General features: G+C 39.3%; 1 protein-coding gene across 1 annotated transcript in view; it reads right to left on the reverse strand.

Annotated features, from left to right (window-relative positions):
• The window catches only part of Khc-73 (Kinesin heavy chain 73), a 785,588-nt gene that overhangs the window by 57,350 nt on the left and 703,011 nt on the right, over positions 1-25,227 (reverse strand). Inside the window, exon 31 of the mRNA XM_071670193.1 lies at positions 21,758-21,829. Coding sequence (XP_071526294.1) covers positions 21,758-21,829 — 72 coding nt within the window. The remainder of the gene's footprint in view (positions 1-21,757; positions 21,830-25,227) is intronic.

The following is a 25,227-nucleotide window of genomic DNA, read 5'->3' on the forward strand; positions in this document are numbered from 1 at the left end:
CTCCCTCTGTGTTTATTGGGGATCTACCAGATATCTTCTTAACCTCCTACTCAGGACTGTATTCTTCCTGTCAATTTGTAAGTTTTCCACATGCATTCACTCAGCTATGCTCTCACTTGTAATGATCATCGACTGATTCCAGTCAAGAAGAAAATGAGTCCTTAATTTGTGGTTATTTTTTCATCATTCATGATAGGCCAGAAGGATTTTTTTTCTTTCTCCTTAATTGCCTTCCATCATCTCCTTACTCTTTTATGTGACTGAATAAACTGGGTGTGTCTACAACATCCAGGTTTGAGACCATGACATAAGCACTGTGCCTTGAGAGGAGATAGTGGCAAGAAGTGCCTTACACAAAATGATCCTGTCCTTTGGAGAAGATAGTATGCTTTCCAAATAGTTATCTCTGGGATTTTGCCTGTCATTCCCAAAGAAGGTGAGGCTCTATCTCATTTTTCTTGTTATAAAATAAACCTCTAGGGAATAAGCAAAGAAACTTTTAAAAGAAAGACAGATTATGATCAATGACAGCCCCATAAGAACCATGCGATGTACATGAGGTAAAGAATAACACTACTACCAAACAAGCTTTATACACAGTACACATGATGTGCCAGACCTGCCTCTTGGATAATCTCTTCATGGGCACTTGCAAGTAGGTAAATATTTACTGACCTTTTCTGTAGGAGGAAAAAAGCTTTTCACAACTTTAAAACTCTTACTGACCTCTTACTATAAAAACACCTTTGTCGCTACAAAATGTCATTAAACTCTAGACACTTGCAAATCATTGAAATAATAGACACTTGCAAATCATCGAAATAATGTGTTCTTCATGACCTGCCAACACAGCCTGCAAGCATTACTTGATATAATATTCATCTAACTGCAAATTTTAACTCCCATCTTTTGTTTGAACAACTTATCAGTGCAACGATACAGGATCTATAAATGCTCCTTTGACTTATAACAAATTACTTCAAACATTTGGGTGTCTCAAATCTTTTGAAGAAATATTAATCAATCAGCAGATTACCAGTACAGAAGAAGTGATTACCCAGTACTGAAGAAGTGTTTATCTTATGTAATCCACTTGTTTTCTTTTCAATGCTTTCTATCCTATGATTCATGGAGTCTTGAGTTCTCACACAAGATAGAATCCTGGATGATGATATTTGTATCCCAATAAACAACTTGCATTTAACAATTACATTAAAAATATTATACGAATATTTTCACAATAATGCCTCTTCTTTAAAAACAGCATTACCCATGGCAATACAAAAATTTATGTGAGTTTCATATCAAAGCAGTCACTGAACTTACTATTCAGTTGATGATATGTTACCTCCTAAGTTTTTAGAAAAGACAGGCTGTTCTTTTCTCCCATACTAAGATGGCATTTAGGAAGTCCATCTTTATCTACATGAGATAAAAAACATCTAATGCATCTCTAATAGCCAAAAAATGTCTCTTTTTGAAATAAATAATGATAAATGCACGGGGGAAATTGACAAAAGAGAGAAGTAGAAGCAGGAAAAAGGACAGCAGGAGTAATAAGAGGAGGAAAAATGGAAAAAGACTTTGGATAGAGAAGATGGGGAAAAAAAGCTAAAAAATGAAGAAGGAAGAAAAAGTTAGTAGTGAAGTTGAAAGGGGAGGACAAGATGAGACTTTCTTAAACAAAGAAAAAAAATCTAACGATCATAAGAGTAAAATAGAAAGTAAGTATTTCTTATATTTGAAATTCTAATCAAATTCATAATCCTATTCAATTCATAATCCTATGAAATCAGTTACTGCTGCATATTCATTACTGTACTTTCCTCTTGATCCTTGAAATCTAGTTTGATATCTTTTACAGATAACAAGGTCAGCTTCATAATATGTAAGCATGTCTTTTGCCTGGATGTATTCTCAAGCTTGCATACTTGTTTTTTATACTGCTTCTGAGTAATGGGCACCACAATGTAAGATGAAGGTTCAATATCTAATATGGTCATATGCATCTATATCTCTATTATCAATGATTACAGGTTTTCTTCTCAGTGAGGCACTGATTGAAGAAACAAAAAATACTTGTCCCTATAATCCACATACTGAAAATCTTAATACAAAAGAACAAGAAAATATTATATGAAGAAGGTTTAAAAGTGAAAGAAACTAGGTTCACAACTACTGCACCTACACAATGAATGGAAAAGGTGAACTACATCAATGATCTGTGAGGGAGGGAAATCCTCTTGTCTGTACAAAGCAAAGGTATTTACTTACCATTAATACAAGTTATGTATCACCAAATTCTGCAGTCAGTTGTGCAAGTATTCAATCTTACTACATATCATGACTACAATATCTTTATTCCTGACACTAGTTAATATAATCTACAGGGAAATTTTCAACATGCATTGCATTTATGCAATCACTAGTCTAAAAGTTATGTGTCTGGCATGCATTACATGTCAAAAGCTATATGGATGATGCTTTTAAATAGCAATCACTATTTACTTAAATCCTCACTCTATCAATCATGTCGTGGATCACTCATGCACATCCTCAATCCATGCCCAAGGGAGCAAATGAAACATGAGCCTTATATTTTCACTTTGCATGCTAAACTGATTCCTGGAAGACCAGAACAGTGCATCCATTCACACAAAATAATTCCAATGCACTAACCACCAAATGATTCCCAATGATTCCTCAACTGAATTATCCACAGCCTATGAGTTCTCTCTCTCAGTCTATCACCCTCTTTCATAATTTAACAAACCAACTTGGACCTTCCACCACTATACTTACCATTCTTACTATGCTATCTTCATGACCAACTTATCATTTTCCTCATGTTAAATATCACCATACCATATAATAAACATTCATCTACATGCCTTTTTTTTTATTTTTCCATACTGCATATCCTTCTCATATCTCTGTTCTTTCGAATTCCAAATACACAACATAAGTTAGCCATCTCAACTGCTCATAATCTTTACTTATCCTTACCAACAGACACTTGAGTTTCACATTCATACATCAGTTTCTTGCACACTATACACCTACTTTTTTTTATATCTACCAAAGTTTTCAGAGTACCTCCAACTTTTCTCCCTTACAAGGCTACTCTCAACCTCAGCTTTCCCACTCCCATATGTCTAAATTCATTTACAGCTTCTAATTTTTCACCTTTTAAACTTATATTACACTGTAAGATCGCTTATATCACACTGTAATACCCTATCTCTCTTATATTACACTGTGACATCCTATCTCTCTTCTATCACACTCATGACATCGAAGCTCTTTTTAAAACTAAAGCTGTAATTCTACTTCCATTCATTTCCAGCATCCTCCTCCTACATAGATCATCAAAGTGTCACCATTCTATCTGACTTTGCCTTTGATTTAACTTACAGCAGAGCATCATATGCATAAATTAACTGAGAACTTCTAATCTGCTTCAACATAATTTAGCAGTACACTGATATCACCTACTTCTCTCTCATCTTTCATAGTACTCCATCCATACAAAAAACATTAAAAAACCATGGTAGCATGAAACACTCTCATGACACTCACATTTGTTTCAAAGTGCTCACTCATGCCATTACGTCCTCCCTTTCATTATGAAAGCTCTTAACATATTTCAAAAGTGTTATATAAACATCTCAAGAGTCAATAATTCCTACAGAGCTTTCTTATTCACATAATGTGATTCTTTTGAAAACATAAATTCCACATACACTTTCTTCCATTTCTCTAGAACATTTTTTATTACCTACCATAAAAATCTAGTATAAACACTCTTCCCTTTCTACATACATCTTGTTCCTAGTGTACAAGGGGATCACTAATTGTTTTACCATACTTCAAATCTTTCTGGCCATAGTAAGATAACTTATTCCTCTGTACTTTCTAAAATTGCATTTATTCCCATGAACCTCATACATTAAAGCAATTACAGTCTTTGTCCTATTGCTAGGCACATCAATATTTTTCCATGCTTCCAAACATAGCATCCAGATCCATTCAGTAACAGTTTCATTACCACTGTTCATTATTTCACTCATTACATCATCTACATCCTCAGCTTTTCCATTCATTAACAGCAATGCTATTCTTCTCACTTTCTCTACTGTAATGTCTTCCTTTCCACTACAACTATTCGTCTCAGTCATTACCCCTAATCCCAATGTACCAATACCCACATTTCTTTCATCATCTCCTTAAACCTTTGTTCTTCTACACTAGCATCCTTCAAGGCTAGTCTAATAAACTGTCACTCCTTAAACTCTCCCTCAACTTCTCTATATGTATGTCTACACAAGGTGAGCAACCCTTTTACACACACACACACACACACACACACACGTGCTGGAAACAGCGATTAAGTATAATAATAAATATACATACATACATACATACATATATATATATATATATATATATATACATATATATATATATATATATATATATATATATATATATATATATATATATATATATATATATATATATATATATATATATATATATCTTTCACACTATTCGCCATTTCCCGCATTAGCGAGGTAGCGTTAAGAACAGAGGACTGGGCCTTTGAGGGAATATCCTCACCTGGCCCCCCTTCTCTGTTCCTTCTTTTGGAAAATTGAAAAAAAAACGAGAGGGGAGAATTTCCAGCCACCCGCTACCTCCCCTTTTAGTCGCCTTCTACGACACGCAGGGAATACGTGGGAAGTATTTTTTTTTTTTTTTGCTGGTTCCCCCCTACATATTCGCCATTTCCCATGTTAGTGAGGTAGTGTTCAGAACAGAGGACTGAGCCTAAGAGGGAAAATCCTCACCTCACTCCCCTCTGTTCCTTTTCTTGGAAAAGAAAAAACTGGAGGGGAGGATTTCCAGCCCTCCCCTTTTAGTCGCCTCTTATGACATGCAGGGAATACATGGGGAGTAGTCTTTCTCCCCTATCTCCAGGGATAATATATAAGTACAAATGTGTACGTGTAGGAAGAGAGGAAAGTGATTGGTTCTCAGTGAATGTAGGTTTGCGGCAGGGGTGTGTGATGTCTCCATGGTTGTTTAATTTGTTTATGGATGGGGTTGTTAGGGAGGTGAATGCAAGAGTTTTGGAAAGAGGGGCAAGTATGAAGTCTGTTGGGGATGAGAGAGCTTGGGAAGTGAGTCAGTTGTTGTTCGCTGATGATACAGAGCTGGTGGCTGATTCATGTGAGAAACTGCAGAAGCTGGTGACTCTGGTGACTGAGTTTGGTAAAGTGTGTGAAAGAAGAAATTTAAGAGTAAATGTGAATAAAAGCAAGGTTATTAGGTACAGTAGGGTTGAGGGTCAAGTCAATTGGGAGGTAAGTTTGAATGGAGAAAAACTGGAGGAAGTAAAGTGTTTTAGATATCTGGGAATGGATCTGGCAACGGATGGAACCATGGAAGCGGAAGTGGATCATAGGGTGGGGGAGGGGGCGAAAATCCTGGGAGCCTTGAAGAATATGTGGAAGTCGAGAACATTATCTCGAAAAGCAAAAATGGGTATGTTTGAAGGAATAGTGGTTCCAACAATGTTGTATGGTTGCAAGGCGTGGGCTATGGATAGAGTTGTGTGCAGGAGGGTGGATGTGCTGGAAATGAGATGTTTGAGGACAATGTGTGGTGTGAGGTGGTTTGATCGAGTAAGTAACATAAGGGTAAGAGAGATGTGTGGAAATAAACAGAGCGTGGTTGAGAGAGCAGAAGAGGGTGTTTTGAAATGGTTTGGTGACATGGAGAGAATGAGTGAGGAAAGATTGACCAAGAGGATATATGTGTCGGAGGTGGAGGGAACGAGAAGTGGGAGACCAAATTGGAGGTGGAAAGATGGAGTGAAAAAGATTTTGTGTGATCGGGGCCTGAACATGCAGGAGGGTGAAAGGAGGGCAAGGAATAGAGTGAATTGGATCGATGTGGTATACCGGGGTTGACGTGCTGTCAGTGGATTGAATCAGGGCATATGAAGCGTCTGGGGTAAACCATGGAAAGCTGTGTAGGTATGTATATTTGCGTGTGTGGACATATGTATATACATGTGTATGGGGGTGGGTTGGGCCATTTCTTTCGTCAGTTTCCTTGCGCTACCTAGCAAACGCGGGAGACAGCGACAAAGCAAGAAAAAAAAAATTTGTTCATACATAATTGCCATTTCCCGCATAAGCGAGGTGGCATTAAGAACAGAGGACTGAGCCTTATAGGGGATATCCTCACTTGGCCCCCTTCTCTGTTCCCTCTTTTGGAAAATCAAAAACAAGAGGGGAGGATTTCCAGCCCACCCCCTCCCTTTTTAGACGCCCTTTACGACACGCAGGGAATATGTGGGAAGTATTCTTTCTTCCCTATCCCCATTTTTTTTTATTATACTTAACCATCCTCTCCTCCGTTAGTGCAAGGAAACAGACAAGGAATGGCCTAACCCACCCACATACACATGTATATACATAAACACCGACACATGCACATGTACATATATATACATTTCAACGTATACATACATATACATACACACACATATACATATATACACATGTGCATATCCATACTTGCTGCCTTCATCCATTCCTGTCACCAGCCCGCAGCACACAAAATAGCAATCCCCCCCTCCAGCTGTTTCCTGCATCAGCGAGGTGGAGCCAGGAAACAGATGAAGAACAACCCATCCACTCATACAAACACATATATACATAAACACCCATACAAATACATATACATATCAACATATACACATATAATTTTTTCTATCATACTTAACCTCTGTTCCCACGTCAAGTGATATTGGCAGGAAACAAAGAATGGCCCATCCACTCATATACACACACACACACACATATATATTTTTTTTTTTATTATTTTGCTTTGTCACTGTCTCCCGCGTTTGCGAGGTAGCGCAAGGAAACAGACGAAAGAAATGGCCCAACCCACCCCCATACACATGTATATACATACACGTCCACACACGCAAATATACATACCTATACATCTCAATGTACACATATATATACACACACAGACACATACATATATACCCATGCACACAATTCACACTGTCTGCCTTTATTCATTCCCATCGCCACCTCGCCACACATGGAATACCATCCCCCTCCCCCCTCATGTGTGCGAGGTAGCGCTAGGAAAAGACAACAAAGGCCACATTCGTTCACACTCAGTCTCTAGCTCTCATGCAATAATGCCCGAAACCACAGCTCCCTTTCCACATCCAGGCCCCACACAACTTTCCATGGTTTACCCCAGACGCTTCACATGCCCTGATTCAATCCACTGACAGCACATCAACCTCGGTATACCATATCGATCCAATTCACTCTATTCCTTGCCCGCCTTTCACCCTCCTGCATGTTCAAGCCCCGATCACTCAAAATCTTTTTCACTCCATCTTTCCACCTCCAATTTGGTCTCCCACTTCTCCTCGTTCCCTCCACCTCCGACACATATATCCTCTCGGTCAATCTTTCCTCACTCATTCTCTCCATGTGCCCAAACCATTTCAAAACACCCTCTTCTGCTCTCTCAACCATGCTCTTTTTATTTCCACACATCTCTCTTACCGTTACATTACTTACTCAATCAAACCACCTCACACCACACATTGTCCTCAAACATCTCATTTCAAGTACATCCACCCTCCTGTGCACAACTCTATCCATAGCCCACGCCTCACAACCATACAACATTGTTGGAACCACTATTCCTTCAAACATACCCATTTTTGCTTTCCGAGATAATGTTCTCGACTTCCACATATTCTTCAAGGCTCCCAGGATTTTTGCCCCCTCCCCCACCCTATGAATCACTTCCGCTTCCATGGTTCCATCCACTGCCAGATCCACTCCCAGATATCTAAAACACTTTACTTCCTCCAGTTTTTCTCCATTCAAACTTACCTCCCAAATGACTTGACCCTCAACCCTACTGTACCTAATAACCTTATTCACATTTACTCTTAACTTTCTTCTTTCACACACTTTACCAAACTCAGTCACCAGCTTCCGCAGTTTCTCACATGAATCAGCCACCAGTGCTGTATCATCAGCGAACAACAACTGACTCACTTCCCAAGCTCTTTCATCTACAACAGACTTCATACTTGCCCATCTTTCCAAAACTCTTGCATTCACCTCCCTAACAACCCCATCCGTAAACAAATTAAACAACCATGGAGACATCACACACCCCTGCCGCAAACCTACATTCACTGAGAACCAATCACTTTCCTCTCTTCCTACACGTACACATGACTTACATCCTTGATAAAAACTTTTCACTGCTTCTAACAACTTGCCTCCCACACCATATATTCTTAATACCTTCCACAGAGCATCTCTATCAACTCTATCATATGCCTTCTCCAGGTCCATAAATGCTACATACAAATCCATTTGCTTTTCTAAGTATTTCTCACATACATTCTTCAAAGCAAACACCTGATCCACACATCCTCTACCACTTCTGAAACCACACTGCTCTTCCCCAATCTGATGCTCTGTACATGCCTTCACCCTCTCAATCAATACCCTCCCATATAATTTACCAGGAATACTCAACAAACTTATACCTCTGTAATTTGAGCACTCACTCTTATCCCCTTTGCCTTTGTACAATGGCACTATGCACGTATTCCGCCAATCCTCAGGCACCTCACCATGAGTCATACATACATTAAATAACCTTACTAACCAGTCAATAATACAGTCACCCCCTTTTTTAATAGATTCCACTGCAATACCATCCAAACCTGCTGCCTTGCTGGCTTTCATCTTCCGCAAAGCTTTTACTACCTCTTCTCTGTTTACCAAATCATTTTCCCTAACCCTCTCACTTTGCACACCACCTCGACCAAAACACCCTATATCTGCCACTCTATCATCAAACACATTCAACAAACCTTCAAAATACTCACTCCATCTCCTTCTCACATCACCACTACTTGTTATCACCTCCCCATTAGTGCCCTTCACTGAAGTTCCCATTTGCTCCGTTGTCTTATGCACTTTATTTACCTCCTTCCAGAACATCTTTTTATTCTCCCTAAAATTTAATGATACTCTGTCATCCCAACTCTCATTTGCCCTCTTTTTCACCTCTTGCACCTTTCTCTTGACCTCCTGTCTCTTTCTTTTATACTTCTCCCACTCAAATGCATTTTTTCCCCTGCAAAAATCGTCCAAATGCCTCTCTCTTCTCTTTCACTAATAATCTTACTTCTTCATCCCATCACTCACTACCCTTTCTAATCAACCCACCTCCCGTTCTTCTCATGCCACAAGCATCTTTTGCGCAATCCATCACTGATTCCCTAAATACATCCCATTCCTCCCCCACTCCCCTTACTTCCATTGTTCTCACCTTTTTCCATTTTGTACTCAGTCTCTCCTGGTACTTCCTCACACAAGTCTCCTTCCCAAGCTCACTTACTCTCACCACCCTCTTCACCCCAACATTCACTCTTCTTTTCTGAAAACCCATACAAATCTTCACCTTAGCCTCCACAAGATAATGATCAGACATCCCTCCAGTTGCACCTCTGAGCACATTAACATCCAAAAGTCTCTCTTTCGCGCGCCTGTCAATTAACACGTAATCCAGTAACGCTCTCTGGCCATCTCTCCTACTTACATACATATACTTATGTATATCTCGCTTTTTAAACCAGGTATTCCCAATCACCAGTCCTTTTTCAGGACATAAATCTACAAGGTCTTCACCATTTCCATTTACAACACTGAACACCCCATGTATACCAATCATTCCCTCAACCGCCATATTACTCACCTTTGCATTCAAATCACCCATCACTATATATATATATATATATATATATATATATATATATATATATATATATATATATATATATATATAGCGTGGGCTATGGATAGAGATGTGCGCAGGAGGATGGATGTGCTGGAAATGAGATGTTTGAGGACAATGTGTGGTGTGAGGTGGTTTGATCGAGTAAGTAACGTAAGGGTAAGAGAGATGTGTGGAAATAAAAAGAGCGTGGTTGAGAGAGCAGAAGAGGGTGTTTTGAAATGGTTTGGGCACATGGAGAGAATGAGTGAGGAGAGATTGACCAAGAGGATATATGTGTCGGAGGTGGAGGGAACGAGGAGAAGAGGGAGACCAAATTGGAGGTGGAAAGATGGAGTGAAAAAGATTTTGTGTGATCGGGGCCTGAACATGCAGGAGGGTGAAAGGAGGGCAAGAAATAGAGTGAATTGGAGTCATGTGGTATACAGGGGTTGACGTGCTGTCAGTGGATTGAAGCAAGGCATGTGAAGCGTCTGAAGTAAACCATGGAAAGCTGTGTAGGTATGTATATTTGCGTGTGTGGACGTGTGTATGTACATGTGTATGGGGGGGGGGGGCATTTCTTTCGTCTGTTTCCTTGCGCTACCTCGCAAACGCGGGAGACAGCGACAAAGTATAAAAAAAAAAAAAAAAAAAAAAAAAAATATATATATATATATATATAATTTGGTAAACAGAGAAGAGGTAGTAAAGCTTTGCGGAAGATGAAAGCCAGCAAGGCAGCAGGTTTGGATGGTATTGCAGTGGAATTTATTAAAAAAGGGGGTGACTGTATTATTGACTGGCTGGTAAGGTTATTTAATGTATGTATGACTCATGGTGAGGTGCCTGAGGATTGGCGGAATGCGTGCATTAGTGCCATTGTACAAAGGCAAAGGGGAAAAGAGTGAATGCTCAAATTACAGATGTATAAGTTTGTTGAGTATTCCTGGTAAATTATATGGGAGGGTATTGATTGAGAGGGTGAAGGCATGTACAGAGCATCAGATTGGGGAAGAGCAGTGTGGTTTCAGAAGTGGTAGAGGATGTGTGGATCAGGTGTTTGCTTTGAAGAATGTATGTGAGAAATACTTAGAAAAGCAAATGGATTTGTATGTAGCATTTACGGATCTGGAGAAGGCATATGATAGAGTTGATAGAGATGCTCTGTGGAAGGTATTAAGAATATATGGTGTGGGTGGCAAGTTGTTAGAAGCAGTGAAAAGTTTTTATCGAGAATGTCAGGCATGTGTACGTGTAGGAAGAGAGGAAAGTGATTGGTTCTCAGTGAATGTAGGTTTGCGGCAGGGGTGTGTGATGTCTCCATGGTTGTTTAATTTGTTTATGGATGGGGTTGTTAGGGAGGTGAATGCAAGAGTTTTGGAAAGAGGGGCAAGTATGAAGTCTGTTGGGATGAGAGAGCTTGGGAAGTGAGTCAGTTGTTGTTCGCTGATGATACAGAGCTGGTGGCTGATTCATGTGAGAAACTGCAGAAGCTGGTGACTCTGGTGACTGAGTTTGGTAAAGTGTGTGAAAGAAGAAATTTAAGAGTAAATGTGAATAAAAGCAAGGTTATTAGGTACAGTAGGGTTGAGGGTCAAGTCAATTGGGAGGTAAGTTTGAATGGAGAAAAACTGGAGGAAGTAAAGTGTTTTAGATATCTGGGAATGGATCTGGCAACGGATGGAACCATGGAAGCGGAAGTGGATCATAGGGTGGGGGAGGGGGCGAAAATCCTGGGAGCCTTGAAGAATATGTGGAAGTCGAGAACATTATCTCGAAAAGCAAAAATGGGTATGTTTGAAGGAATAGTGGTTCCAACAATGTTGTATGGTTGCAAGGCGTGGGCTATGGATAGAGTTGTGTGCAGGAGGGTGGATGTGCTGGAAATGAGATGTTTGAGGAAAATGTGTGGTGTGAGGTGGTTTGATCGAGTAAGTAACATAAGGGTAAGAGAGATGTGTGGAAATAAACAGAGCGTGGTTGAGAGAGCAGAAGAGGGTGTTTTGAAATGGTTTGGTGACATGGAGAGAATGAGTGAGGAAAGATTGACCAAGAGGATATATGTGTTGGAGGTGGAGGGAACGAGAAGTGGGAGACCAAATTGGAGGTGGAAAGATGGAGTGAAAAAGATTTTGTGTGATCGGGGCCTGAACATGCAGGAGGGTGAAAGGAGGGCAAGGAATAGAGTGAATTGGATCGATGTGGTATACCGGGGTTGACGTGCTGTCAGTGGATTGAATCAGGGCATATGAAGCGTCTGGGGTAAACCATGGAAAGCTGTGTAGGTATGTATATTTGCGTGTGTGGACATATGTATATACATGTGTATGGGGGTGGGTTGGGCCATTTCTTTCGTCAGTTTCCTTGCGCTACCTAGCAAACGCGGGAGACAGCGACAAAGCAAGAAAAAAAAAATTTGTTCATACATAATTGCCATTTCCCGCATAAGCGAGGTGGCATTAAGAACAGAGGACTGAGCCTTATAGGGGATATCCTCACTTGGCCCCCTTCTCTGTTCCCTCTTTTGGAAAATCAAAAACAAGAGGGGAGGATTTCCAGCCCACCCCCTCCCTTTTTAGACGCCCTTTACGACACGCAGGGAATATGTGGGAAGTATTCTTTCTTCCCTATCCCCATTTTTTTTATTATACTTAACCATCCTCTCCTCCGTTAGTGCAAGGAAACAGACAAGGAATGGCCTAACCCACCCACATACACATGTATATACATAAACACCGACACATGCACATGTACATATATATACATTTCAACGTATACATACATATACATACACACACATATACATATATACACATGTGCATATCCATACTTGCTGCCTTCATCCATTCCTGTCACCAGCCCGCAGCACACAAAATAGCAATCCCCCCCTCCAGCTGTTTCCTGCATCAGCGAGGTGGAGCCAGGAAACAGATGAAGAACAACCCATCCACTCATACAAACACATATATACATAAACACCCATACAAATACATATACATATCAACATATACACATATAATTTTTTCTATCATACTTAACCTCTGTTCCCACGTCAAGTGATATTGGCAGGAAACAAAGAATGGCCCATCCACTCATATACACACACACACACACACATATATTTTTTTTTTTATTATTTTGCTTTGTCACTGTCTCCCGCGTTTGCGAGGTAGCGCAAGGAAACAGACGAAAGAAATGGCCCAACCCACCCCCATACACATGTATATACATACACGTCCACACACGCAAATATACATACCTATACATCTCAATGTACACATATATATACACACACAGACACATACATATATACCCATGCACACAATTCACACTGTCTGCCTTTATTCATTCCCATCGCCACCTCGCCACACATGGAATACCATCCCCCTCCCCCCTCATGTGTGCGAGGTAGCGCTAGGAAAAGACAACAAAGGCCACATTCGTTCACACTCAGTCTCTAGCTCTCATGCAATAATGCCCGAAACCACAGCTCCCTTTCCACATCCAGGCCCCACACAACTTTCCATGGTTTACCCCAGACGCTTCACATGCCCTGATTCAATCCACTGACAGCACATCAACCTCGGTATACCATATCGATCCAATTCACTCTATTCCTTGCCCGCCTTTCACCCTCCTGCATGTTCAAGCCCCGATCACTCAAAATCTTTTTCACTCCATCTTTCCACCTCCAATTTGGTCTCCCACTTCTCCTCGTTCCCTCCACCTCCGACACATATATCCTCTCGGTCAATCTTTCCTCACTCATTCTCTCCATGTGCCCAAACCATTTCAAAACACCCTCTTCTGCTCTCTCAACCATGCTCTTTTTATTTCCACACATCTCTCTTACCGTTACATTACTTACTCAATCAAACCACCTCACACCACACATTGTCCTCAAACATCTCATTTCAAGTACATCCACCCTCCTGTGCACAACTCTATCCATAGCCCACGCCTCGCAACCATACAACATTGTTGGAACCACTATTCCTTCAAACATACCCATTTTTGCTTTCCGAGATAATGTTCTCGACTTCCACACATTCTTCAAGGCTCCCAGGATTTTTGCCCCCTCCCCCACCCTATGAATCACTTCCGCTTCCATGGTTCCATCCACTGCCAGATCCACTCCCAGATATCTAAAACACTTTACTTCCTCCAGTTTTTCTCCATTCAAACTTACCTCCCAAATGACTTGACCCTCAACCCTACTGTACCTAATAACCTTATTCACATTTACTCTTAACTTTCTTCTTTCACACACTTTACCAAACTCAGTCACCAGCTTCCGCAGTTTCTCACATGAATCAGCCACCAGTGCTGTATCATCAGCGAACAACAACTGACTCACTTCCCAAGCTCTTTCATCTACAACAGACTTCATACTTGCCCATCTTTCCAAAACTCTTGCATTCACCTCCCTAACAACCCCATCCGTAAACAAATTAAACAACCATGGAGACATCACACACCCCTGCCGCAAACCTACATTCACTGAGAACCAATCACTTTCCTCTCTTCCTACACGTACACATGACTTACATCCTTGATAAAAACTTTTCACTGCTTCTAACAACTTGCCTCCCACACCATATATTCTTAATACCTTCCACAGAGCATCTCTATCAACTCTATCATATGCCTTCTCCAGGTCCATAAATGCTACATACAAATCCATTTGCTTTTCTAAGTATTTCTCACATACATTCTTCAAAGCAAACACCTGATCCACACATCCTCTACCACTTCTGAAACCACACTGCTCTTCCCCAATCTGATGCTCTGTACATGCCTTCACCCTCTCAATCAATACCCTCCCATATAATTTACCAGGAATACTCAACAAACTTATACCTCTGTAATTTGAGCACTCACTCTTATCCCCTTTGCCTTTGTACAATGGCACTATGCACGTATTCCGCCAATCCTCAGGCACCTCACCATGAGTCATACATACATTAAATAACCTTACTAACCAGTCAATAATACAGTCACCCCCTTTTTTAATAGATTCCACTGCAATACCATCCAAACCTGCTGCCTTGCTGGCTTTCATCTTCCGCAAAGCTTTTACTACCTCTTCTCTGTTTACCAAATCATTTTCCCTAACCCTCTCACTTTGCACACCACCTCGACCAAAACACCCTATATCTGCCACTCTATCATCAAACACATTCAACAAACCTTCAAAATACTCACTCCATCTCCTTCTCACATCACCACTACTTGTTATCACCTCCCCATTAGTGCCCTTCACTGAAGTTCCCATTTGCTCCGTTGTCTTATGCACTTTATTTACCTCCTTCCAGAACATCTTTTTATTCTCCCTAAAATTTAATGATACTCTGTCATCCCAACTCTCATTTGCCCTCTTTTTCACCTCTTGCACCTTTCTCTTGACCTCCTGTCTCTTTCTTTTATACTTCTCCCACTCAAATGCATTTTTTCCCCTGCAAAAATCGTCCAAATGCCTCTCTCTTCTCTTTCACTAATAATCTTACTTCTTCATCCCACCACTCACTACCCTTTCTAATCAACCCACCTCCCGTTCTTCTCATGCCACAAGCATCTTTTGCGCAATCCATCACTGATTCCCTAAATACATCCCATTCCTCCCCCACTCCCCTTACTTCCATTGTTCTCACCTTTTTCCATTTTGTACTCAGTCTCTCCTGGTACTTCCTCACACAAGTCTCCTTCCCAAGCTCACTTACTCTCACCACCCTCTTCACCCCAACATTCACTCTTCTTTTCTGAAAACCCATACAAATCTTCACCTTAGCCTCCACAAGATAATGATCAGACATCCCTCCAGTTGCACCTCTGAGCACATTAACATCCAAAAGTCTCTCTTTCGCGCGCCTGTCAATTAACACGTAATCCAGTAACGCTCTCTGGCCATCTCTCCTACTTACATACATATACTTATGTATATCATTCTTTTTAAACCAGGTATTCCCAATCACCAGTCCTTTTTCAGGACATAAATCTACAAGGTCTTCACCATTTCCATTTACAACACTGAACACCCCATGTATACCAATCATTCCCTCAACCGCCATATTACTCACCTTTGCATTCAAATCACCCATCACTATATATATATATATATATATATATATATATATATATATATATATATATATATATATATATATATAGCGTGGGCTATGGATAGAGATGTGCGCAGGAGGATGGATGTGCTGGAAATGAGATGTTTGAGGACAATGTGTGGTGTGAGGTGGTTTGATCGAGTAAGTAACGTAAGGGTAAGAGAGATGTGTGGAAATAAAAAGAGCGTGGTTGAGAGAGCAGAAGAGGGTGTTTTGAAATGGTTTGGGCACATGGAGAGAATGAGTGAGGAGAGATTGACCAAGAGGATATATGTGTCGGAGGTGGAGGGAACGAGGAGAAGAGGGAGACCAAATTGGAGGTGGAAAGATGGAGTGAAAAAGATTTTGTGTGATCGGGGCCTGAACATGCAGGAGGGTGAAAGGAGGGCAAGAAATAGAGTGAATTGGAGTCATGTGGTATACAGGGGTTGACGTGCTGTCAGTGGATTGAAGCAAGGCATGTGAAGCGTCTGAAGTAAACCATGGAAAGCTGTGTAGGTATGTATATTTGCGTGTGTGGACGTGTGTATGTACATGTGTATGGGGGGGGGGGCATTTCTTTCGTCTGTTTCCTTGCGCTACCTCGCAAACGCGGGAGACAGCGACAAAGTATAAAAAAAAAAAAAAAAAAAAAAAAAAATATATATATATATATATATAATTTGGTAAACAGAGAAGAGGTAGTAAAAGCTTTGCGGAAGATGAAAGCCAGCAAGGCAGCAGGTTTGGATGGTATTGCAGTGGAATTTATTAAAAAAGGGGGTGACTGTATTATTGACTGGCTGGTAAGGTTATTTAATGTATGTATGACTCATGGTGAGGTGCCTGAGGATTGGCGGAATGCGTGCATTAGTGCCATTGTACAAAGGCAAAGGGGAAAAGAGTGAATGCTCAAATTACAGATGTATAAGTTTGTTGAGTATTCCTGGTAAATTATATGGGAGGGTATTGATTGAGAGGGTGAAGGCATGTACAGAGCATCAGATTGGGGAAGAGCAGTGTGGTTTCAGAAGTGGTAGAGGATGTGTGGATCAGGTGTTTGCTTTGAAGAATGTATGTGAGAAATACTTAGAAAAGCAAATGGATTTGTATGTAGCATTTACGGATCTGGAGAAGGCATATGATAGAGTTGATAGAGATGCTCTGTGGAAGGTATTAAGAATATATGGTGTGGGTGGCAAGTTGTTAGAAGCAGTGAAAAGTTTTTATCGAGAATGTCAGGCATGTGTACGTGTAGGAAGAGAGGAAAATGATTGGTTCTCAGTGAATGTAGGTTTGCAGCAGGGGTGTGTGATGTCTCCATGGTTGTTTAATTTGTTTATGGATGGGGTTGTTAGGGAGGTAAATGCAAGAGTTTTCGAAAGAGGGGCAAGAATGAAGTCTGTTGTGGATGAGAGAGCTTGGGAAGTAAGTCAGTTGTTGTTCGCTGATGATACAGCACTGGTGGCTGATTCATGTGAGAAACTGCAGAAGCTGGTGACTGAGTTTGGTAAAGTGTGTGAAAGAAGAAAGTTAAGAGTAAATGTGAATAAGAGCAAGGTTATTAGGTACAGTAGGGTTGAGGGTCAAGTTAATTGGGAGGTAAGTTTGAATGGAGAAAAACTGGAGGAAGTAAAGTGTTTTAGATATCTGGGAGTGGATCTGGCAGCGGATGGAACCATGGAAGCGGAAGTGAATGATAGGGTGGGGGAGGGGGCGAAAATCCTGGGAGCCTTGAAGAATGTGTGGAAGTCGAGAACATTATCTTGGAAAGCAAAAGTGGCTATGTTTGAAGGAATAGTGGTTCCAACAATGTTGTATGATTGCGAGGCGTGAGCTATGGATAGAATTGTGCGCAGGAGGGTGGATGTGCTGGAAATGAGATGTTTGAGGATAATGTGTGGTGTGAGGTGGTTTGATCGAGTAAGTAATGTAACGGTAAGAGAGATGTGTAAAAATAAAAAGAGCGTGGTTGAGAGAGCAGAAGAGGGTGTTTTGAAATGGTTTGGGCACATGGAGAGAATGAGTGAGGAAAGATTGACCAAGAGGATATATGTGTCGGAGGTGGAGGGAACGAGGAGAAGTGGGAGACCAAATTGGAGGTGGAAAGATGGAGTGAAAAAGATTTTGAGTGATCACGGCCTGAACATGCAAGAGGGTGAAAGGCGGGCAAGGAATAGAGTGAATTGGATCGATGTGGTATACTGGGGTTGACGTGCTGTCACTGGATTGAATCAGGACATGTGAAGCGTCTGGGGTAAACCACGGAAAGCTGTGTGGGGCCTGGATGTGGAAAGGGAGCTGTGGTTTCGGGCATTATTGCATGAGAGCTAGAGACTGAGTGTGAACGAATGAGGCCTTTGTTGTCTTTTCCTAGCGCTACCCCGCACACATGAGGGGGGAGGGGGATGGTATTTCATGTGTGGCGAGGTGGCGATGGGAATTAATAAAGGCAGACAATGTGAATTGTGTGCATGGGTATATATGTATGTGTCTGTGTGTGTATATATATGTGTACATTGAGATGTATAGGTATGTATATTTGCGTGTGTGGACGTGTGTGTATATACATGTGTATGGGGGTGGGTTGGGCCATTTCTTTCGTCTGTTTCCTTGCGCTACCTCGCAAACGTGGGAGACAGCGACAAAGCAAAATATAATAAAATAAATAAAAATATATATCTTATTTTATTTATTATTTATTTTGCTTTGTCGCTGTCTCCCGCGTTTGCGAGGTAGCAGTATACATATACATAAACGCCCATACACGCTCATATACATAACATATACACATACAGACATATACATACATACACATGTACGTATTCATACTTGCTTGCCTTCAATCCATTTCCGTTGCTGCTCCGCCCCACATGAAACAACATCGCTACCCACTGCTTCAGCACGGCAGAGCCAGGAAAAGATAAAAAGGCCACATTCGTTCGCACTCAGTCTTGAGCTGTCATGTGTAATGCATCAAAACCACAGCTCCCTATCCACATCCAGGCCCCACAGACCTTTCACTCTATTCCTTGCATGCCTCTCACCCTCTCTGTATGTTCAGGCCCCGATCGCTCAAAATCTTTTCCACTCCATCCTTCCACCTCCAATTTGGTGTCCTGCTTCTCCTTGTTCCCTCATTTGAAGACTGAACTCTGGGCATAGGTGGGTAATGAGATGCCAATAATATCTTCCTATGGTCAGTCATCCTTCTACCATACCGACAAGAACACATTCCTACAACATTTACAGTAAGGAAATTGACCAACTTCGGCAAAATTCTGCAAAATTCAAAGGGCCAGGCAGAAGATAATCCTGAATTACTTGAAAATTATCATCTTTCTTCGGAATGAGCAGGGAATGATTCTTCCAGCATTGAAAGCAACCAAGAGAAGACATTAGAAAGTGCTCCTGACATAAGTGAGGCCAGTGTTATTGTTCTGATATCATTTGTACAATCATTTACCTCTCTGCATGTGGAAAGTGATCTTATGGACATAACTATTCCAGCATTGATAAACACCAAGATAAGATATCAGAAAGTGTTCATTGACAAGTAAAGCCAGAGGTCTACTAGAACTAAAGCTTGTTAATTTTTATATTATTCTGTCATTATTTCTCCTGCTATTTACCTCTTTGAGTACTATGACACAAACCTTACTTTGGTTTGTTCTAGAAGCACACACAGACATTATGTGCACAAGTAAACTAGATATTGTAGACACTTGTGCATGATACCTACAAGAATTTTCTTTTTTTACAGATCATTGTATTTCATATTCATTAACCTCCCTAAAATGAATATGAAAGTATTGGAATAGGAGGAAGAGAGGAGAAGCATTACTACGTAACTAAATATTAATCATTATTCACCTTGCAAGAATCTAGAACTGAAGCTTGATCATTTTTTCACTGCTCTGACAATGATATGAATTCTTATTTACCTCTCTGAGTACTATAATAGACATGATACTTATACCTATATTTGTCTTACTATCATGTCATCAATTATGAAATATTACTTACCTCAGAGTATCATTACAAGAATAGATTTTTTATAGATTATACTGTCTTTTACTTATCATCCTCCTAAAATGTTATTTTCATTATTATCTACCTCTCTGAGTATCATAGTATGACTTATTCTTTTGTTCCATTGTCTTAGCACTGTATCAAGTAATCACTTATATACCATTATCTACTTCATAGTATTACTAAGGAAAATACACCTTGCTTATAGACTGTCTGTTATCAACCAGCCTAATTGGAGTAACTATGTATGTATTAGACTTGGAGAGAGAGCAGAAAGGAATTGATGCAAAAACTGATACATAAATAGAGAGTGGAACTGTACCTTGTTGTGTGTAGCTGGTAACCCAGATGGCAAAACAGGGAAATATGAACAAATGATTCCAACAAAACATCATATTTCTAAAGAAGTTTCCATTTGCTGTTGCAAATGAAACATTTGCATGAATCATACAGATTTAAAAGCAAATAGGTCATTCTGTCATAAACAAGAATAAAGTAGTCAATAACTTGAAGTACAACTATAGAAAACATGCAGATGATAAAATAAATGGAGTGGCAACCAACATGTCCCACATGTCGAGCAAGTTTTAGTGTTCCATGATTATGAAGCACTCCAAACTTTTATACACCCACAGTAGGATGTTTGTGGCTCAAATGTGCTCTTAAGTGGTTCTTCTTTATCATAATCTGAATATCTTTCAAGTACTGTGTTAGGGAAACCAACCCTATGGATTATGGGTTAATTAGATAGTTCTTCATTTGAAACTGGGAATATCGTTAACTATTCAGGGACTAAACATCACATCTGTTTGTTTTCAAGGTGAAGATGATCACTTACATCCTATCCTCATTCTATGGCCTTTTTAAATCTATGTTTGATATACCATCTTTATGGAAGAGCTACTAAGGAAAGGCTGTACCACTGAACAATGAGATGAAACTGACAACCTATATTTCTTTAGGAGCTCAGGTGTTAAACCTCATCATGCCTTTACACTAGGCCAAGGCAGTATCACAATGTAGACTAAACATGCATTCTAAGAGTGTTTCCTTTATGAATTTCTTATGATTCTGCTCCAGCCTTTTTTCTAAGTCTAGGGATCAGAAAATTAAGTTCATAATGCACCTCTACCTCTGTCATGTGGAGAATCATTGGGTAAATATTCTGCTTACACAAGAGAAAACCAAACTTCCCTCTCATCTGACCCTCCTGTACTGTTAGAATGAATATCAATTGCAAGACCAATTTTAGCTAGCTAAGTAGGAAGGTAGCTCAGAGGGGTTATGACAGCAACAGAAGGGTAAAAAGTTTGAGCATTTTTCAAAAGTGAACTAAAATTGTCCTTTTACAGGCCAGTGTGTGTGTGTGCAATCTTGCTATTCCTTCAAAAACTGGTGCCAAATGGGATCAGAAAAGTTCCTAAAAGGAAAAAGTATTTGCATCTTCAGAGGGTTTCCTCTTGGCACACTACAACACAAACTAAAACAACAGATCTAATATACATGAAGTGCAGAATACGTAGCAGATAACATATTAAGTATTGAATGCACAGGAACTAAAATAATTACTTCAAGTCTACTAAGAAGATAAAAACTATGCTGAAATCTACAAGGCTAAAATTACAAACACAAACTAATATGCTGGTATATCTACAATAAAGCTAGGAACAAGTGAAAAAGGGACCCATGTCAAAATCTACAGAGAAACTAAGAAAATAACAGTGAGGTAACAAAAACTACAAAGCAAGACCAAAGACAAGAACAAGACATACACTTGGCAGGAGTTGATCCCTGAAGTCTTAGAGAGTTGAGATTCAGGTTCAAATTGAGGAACGTAGGTCGAGCTGTAAAACCAATCATGGTTAGTATCCCTCTGTGGTGACTGGCTAAATTGGCTACTGTTATCAATAAAGGTACTAATACTAACAGAACTACTGTTACTTCCTCTGACAGATGAAAAAGCTGTCTAGTGCAGCTTAAAAATGTAAAAAAAAAGAAATATTAGTATCAAACCTGAAAGCAAATGTATTGATGATGCAAGCTGCTACAGACTATGCCAATTTTATGTAAAAAAAAAAAAAAAAAAAAAAAAAAGAGGGAGAACAAAATCTTTTTTGTTTGCCCTATTCTGTAGTTCAAACTTAATTCCTGACGAAAATCATGACATCAATGCCTACTAGTAATCTATAAAGTAATCATTAACCCTTTTAATGCAAAATTACTTTTTTTTCTATATTTTTTGGGGGTGGAAGGCCAATTTACATAAAAAAATTAGTCTTTTTTTATTTCTCTTCATCTTCCTATGTGTACCTTAAAGTTCAGATATGTAACATCAGAAACACCTTGAAAGAGCAAAAAAGAATGATAATGGCAGATTTTTGAAAAATATTACAAATGTCATTGAAAATTAATTTCTATTCCACTCAACTGAAAATGTTAAAATAAATGAATATCAAGCCTAGAGTATTCTTCAAACATGTAAATACATTATACATACACAATCTTTTTAAAAAGCTGTAAAAAATATATATCATTATAAACCTATTCCTCACGATTCACTGTTATAACACTCACCACTCTGATAATCTGCTAAAAATTTTCTGCATGTCCCTTTATCATTTGCAGTATATGTTTTTGACCATGCAGATCCATGGTATGCTTTCTACTCTTCCATTCTACCAGTCTGCATACATATCATGTAGTCTGCGACCTAACACAGTGCTTTACTTGTATTCTGAGGAGATCTTTTTTACTTTTATTCAGGATAATATAAGGGATAAGTGTATAGCATAAAAGTTATTAACTTTATACAATATGCTTAGCTGTACATACCTTCACACAGAATGAACCTTGACGTCACTGATGCCAGAGTTATGAAAACTTTCCAAGAATAACAACTTCTGGTGCCTATATGTAACAAAACCCATATAAACATTTGTCTGCCACACTGTAATCCTTCCTGCTGCTGTCAGTCTAAGTACATATCACATACTTTGCAACCTAACAAGGTGTTTTACTTGTGTTCTGAGTTCTCTTTTTTTCTTATTCTGGCCTCTTCAAGAGCAAAATGTGTAATGGAAGTGTTGATGATTTCATACAATACAGTAAGTCTTATTGTAAATACCCTAACATACAATAAACCTTGCACTCATTGCTGTCGGAGTAGTGATACATTACATGTGCCAACAGTTTCTGGGACCCACATGTGGTGTTACTTGTGCTTGTTTACCACAATGCCACCCTCTCTGCCAGTAAAGTCTAGATAACACATTACTTATGTTTCTGAAGTGCTTGTGTTGTGTAATCAGAAAACTACTGTACTTTACATGGAAACTAAATTCCACATGGTCCAAAGTCATGCATGCTGCTTGCCCTGTCAAGGTCTAGCCTATCAAAGTGCTCACCCATCTGTTAATGGCTAGAATATGGAACATAAATATTTTCTGCAACAGAATGTGCTGTGACTGAGAGAGATGTAGAATTTTTTTACCAAATGATCCTGAATGGTTTGAGTTCATTTCTGACAAATATCTAAGGTAAATAAATAATTCTAAATGAAATTAGAGACCAAAAAGAAAATGTAATACAGGAAAACCACTGCTGTCCAAAATGCTTAGAGGAATCAGCCATTTTCAATAAAATTTCTAGTTATTCAAGGTTTTTGATGTAACATATTATTCAGATATTGTAATATTTCAAAGTATTTTACATATCTGTAACTATTCTACATGTGGAACTATTAATACATGTAAGCAAATATATGAGGTGGAAGTCCTTCATAAATGCTGCCTAGGATTTGCCCTTAGCTAACCTCTTGCACAATTCTATCTTCTTTTCTAGGCTTTAAAACATTCTTCTTGCACTTCACATAAGACATATATGGCTTCAAGGAGCTGTCAGGCAATTGTTGATGATAAATGAAATGGGCCATTGTCCACACTAGGAATCCAAGATAAACGAAAAGCACAAATGTGCAAGACCAGCACACAACACCATGTTAAAAAGCACATGGGATATGGGTAAACGATCACCAGCGCCACAAAACACCGGATGGAGAGTAATCTACCACTGCAGCATGGTGCAGGTGAGATTTGAAATACTTTTAAGCATCACACTCTTACTTTTTCAGATAAACAAGGATTACCAACCAAAACGGAAATACCTTTAAGCATTTTTTTTTCATTTTTCAGATAAACACAGGTTACCCACCAAAACTGAAAAACATTCTTTGTTTTGAACATTTTGCTGTCTTGAATTATGGATGGCAGTGGTTTTGCTGTAATTTCAAGTATATATAGAATTACATATGTAGCAATATATTTATTCACTTATTGTGTATACAAAAATACGAGATAAATAATTCAGAAAAAACTGCATATAACTAAGTAATTACTAAGGAAATCAAGCAAGATAATGAAGGAAATGAATGAACTACTGGGAAGCTGGGTGGATGGTACTGGCAGGGATGGATGATAGGATATGTAGTTTATAGTCAAACCTATGAGCTAAACTGTTCTGATATCTGTATATGAAAAACAGGGATGAGCATTCAAACTGTAAATTGTGAAACCACTTACAAAGTAGGGTGTATGGATAAGCCACATTTAATTCCCAAAGTATGGCTCTAGAGTCAATGTGTATGCAACTCCCATTCCATGGAAATCTCTAAGGCCAAAAATAACACTTATGTTCATTAACTTTCCCTTACATGAGAGGCTCTTCATGTCATATAACACTTTAAACAGGGTATCATCATAATGTTATAGCCTATATAAACTCACCTAAATTGCCACAAAAGAGGCAAGATTTAAAGAGAAACACATCATGTGGCAAGTCAGCTATGTTTGTTCATCTTCATAGGGTATAAGATTGCTCACAGGGGCAAAGTCAAAATAATCAATATGGGCGTATCTACAGGAAGCAAATGAAAGTTTTCCTCCAAATCTTACTTAGAAAAAGCAAGCAGGTTTCAAAAAATATCCAAATGTTTCAGCAAAACAGTTGAAACAGAAAAGTACATAATTCATATTATGCATACCTGATAAGATTCTTGAAGCTGATTTTCATTCCAGAATTCTATGCATCCTAGCATATGTATCTCTTTCTAATGACTATCAACCCAATCATTCAGGGCAAATGCTAAGGTATTATAATCAATACTTTTGTAAAAAGGTTTTGCTTACATTAGGTGTCTGACCTTTAACTTTACTTCTGTCATTCTAAGAAAGGTTCCCAGATCTCG

The sequence above is a fragment of the Panulirus ornatus genome, chromosome 14 (genome assembly GCF_036320965.1).
Source record: "Panulirus ornatus isolate Po-2019 chromosome 14, ASM3632096v1, whole genome shotgun sequence".
NCBI lineage: Eukaryota > Metazoa > Arthropoda > Malacostraca > Decapoda > Palinuridae > Panulirus > Panulirus ornatus.